The sequence below is a fragment of the Perkinsus marinus genome (genome assembly GCF_000006405.1).
Source record: "Perkinsus marinus ATCC 50983 genomic scaffold scf_1104296959264, whole genome shotgun sequence".
Taxonomy (NCBI): domain Eukaryota; phylum Perkinsozoa; order Perkinsida; family Perkinsidae; genus Perkinsus; species Perkinsus marinus.
In genome coordinates this window covers 1-979 of record NW_003206483.1, presented here as the reverse complement: position 1 = coordinate 979, position 979 = coordinate 1, and the positions used below count along the sequence as shown (strand labels likewise).

Here is a 979-nt window from a genome sequence, read left to right as displayed (position 1 = left end):
CATGGTCAACCACATATGTTGGTGACAGTGCGAAGGTTATGAGGAAATTTTGGGAAATTGCCATTGGTTTCTGTAAATTTAGACGGATTTCATGTGTAAACTTCTATAATTAGCGAGGAAACCTCTGGACTAAACTGAGGAAAGCGAACATATATTTCAACACTGCTAGGTACAGCAGTAATAGTATAAATGAATCTGTGTGTATATCCACTAGAGAGTAGTGTGTTCATCAGATTCATCCGCTCTCAGCCCAGTCCATGAGTTCCGATGGAGCATTTATGATTGACGACGGAGAGAACATCTTGTTATGGTGATACTAGGGCAACCACTGGTCCAGCAGTGATGGTGGTTATTCTTGGCAGGTTGGGCCAAAGCGTGTCGAGTCAATTTTTGAATGGTGTGTTCGGCGTGGGGTCTCTGGTAGAGATCGCCAGTGATTTGGGTTCTGGTGCAATAGTTAGCACTGGGGATGATAACTGTAAGGAGGTCGTCGTTGTCCTATCATAATTGCCCTTTTGGTGTAGCCCTCCGACTTGTGAATATCATAGAGGAAATCAGACGGGAGCGCCGCCACTATATGCCGTTGGTTATACTACCTCAAGGCCACCCACAGGAGAACAAGTGAGAAGCCATGCCCATCTGGCTCTGTCGTGTGAGTGGTAAGTTAGGTTTTTCGAGAGGCTTGTGGCGGACCGAACAGCGGGCACTCAAATTTCCTATGAGGAGTTTATGCAAAGGCTAGGGGTAATGTGATGGCTTCCCGACTCACTTCGCCGACTTGTTGGTGATAGCTCCGAGGGCAGACAGTACCAGTAGCTACGGCAGCTGGAATGGCAGCCTTCCCCCAGCAGCACATGAACGGTCCCTCGGTGATGCCTGGTCAAGCATCGGGTAGGAGGACGCCGATTGCTGCCCCTATGGGTAGGTATTGCTCTTGTGAGGGCCAAAGGGGTTGATGTGTGGTGGTGCTCAGGGCCTC

The 979-nt window shown here is 49.2% G+C and overlaps 1 protein-coding gene across 1 annotated transcript; it reads left to right on the top strand.

Moving 5' to 3' along the window:
• Positions 1–257: 257 nt before the first annotated feature.
• On the top strand, positions 258–744 carry Pmar_PMAR014271 (conserved hypothetical protein; the record flags this gene model as incomplete). The annotated part of the gene is made up of 4 exons (XM_002773176.1): positions 258–310; positions 363–478; positions 525–621; positions 669–744. Coding segments are annotated over 4 exons (342 nt in total), but the record flags the coding sequence as incomplete, so codon positions are not given.
• Between the last annotated feature and the right edge of the window lie 235 nt (positions 745–979).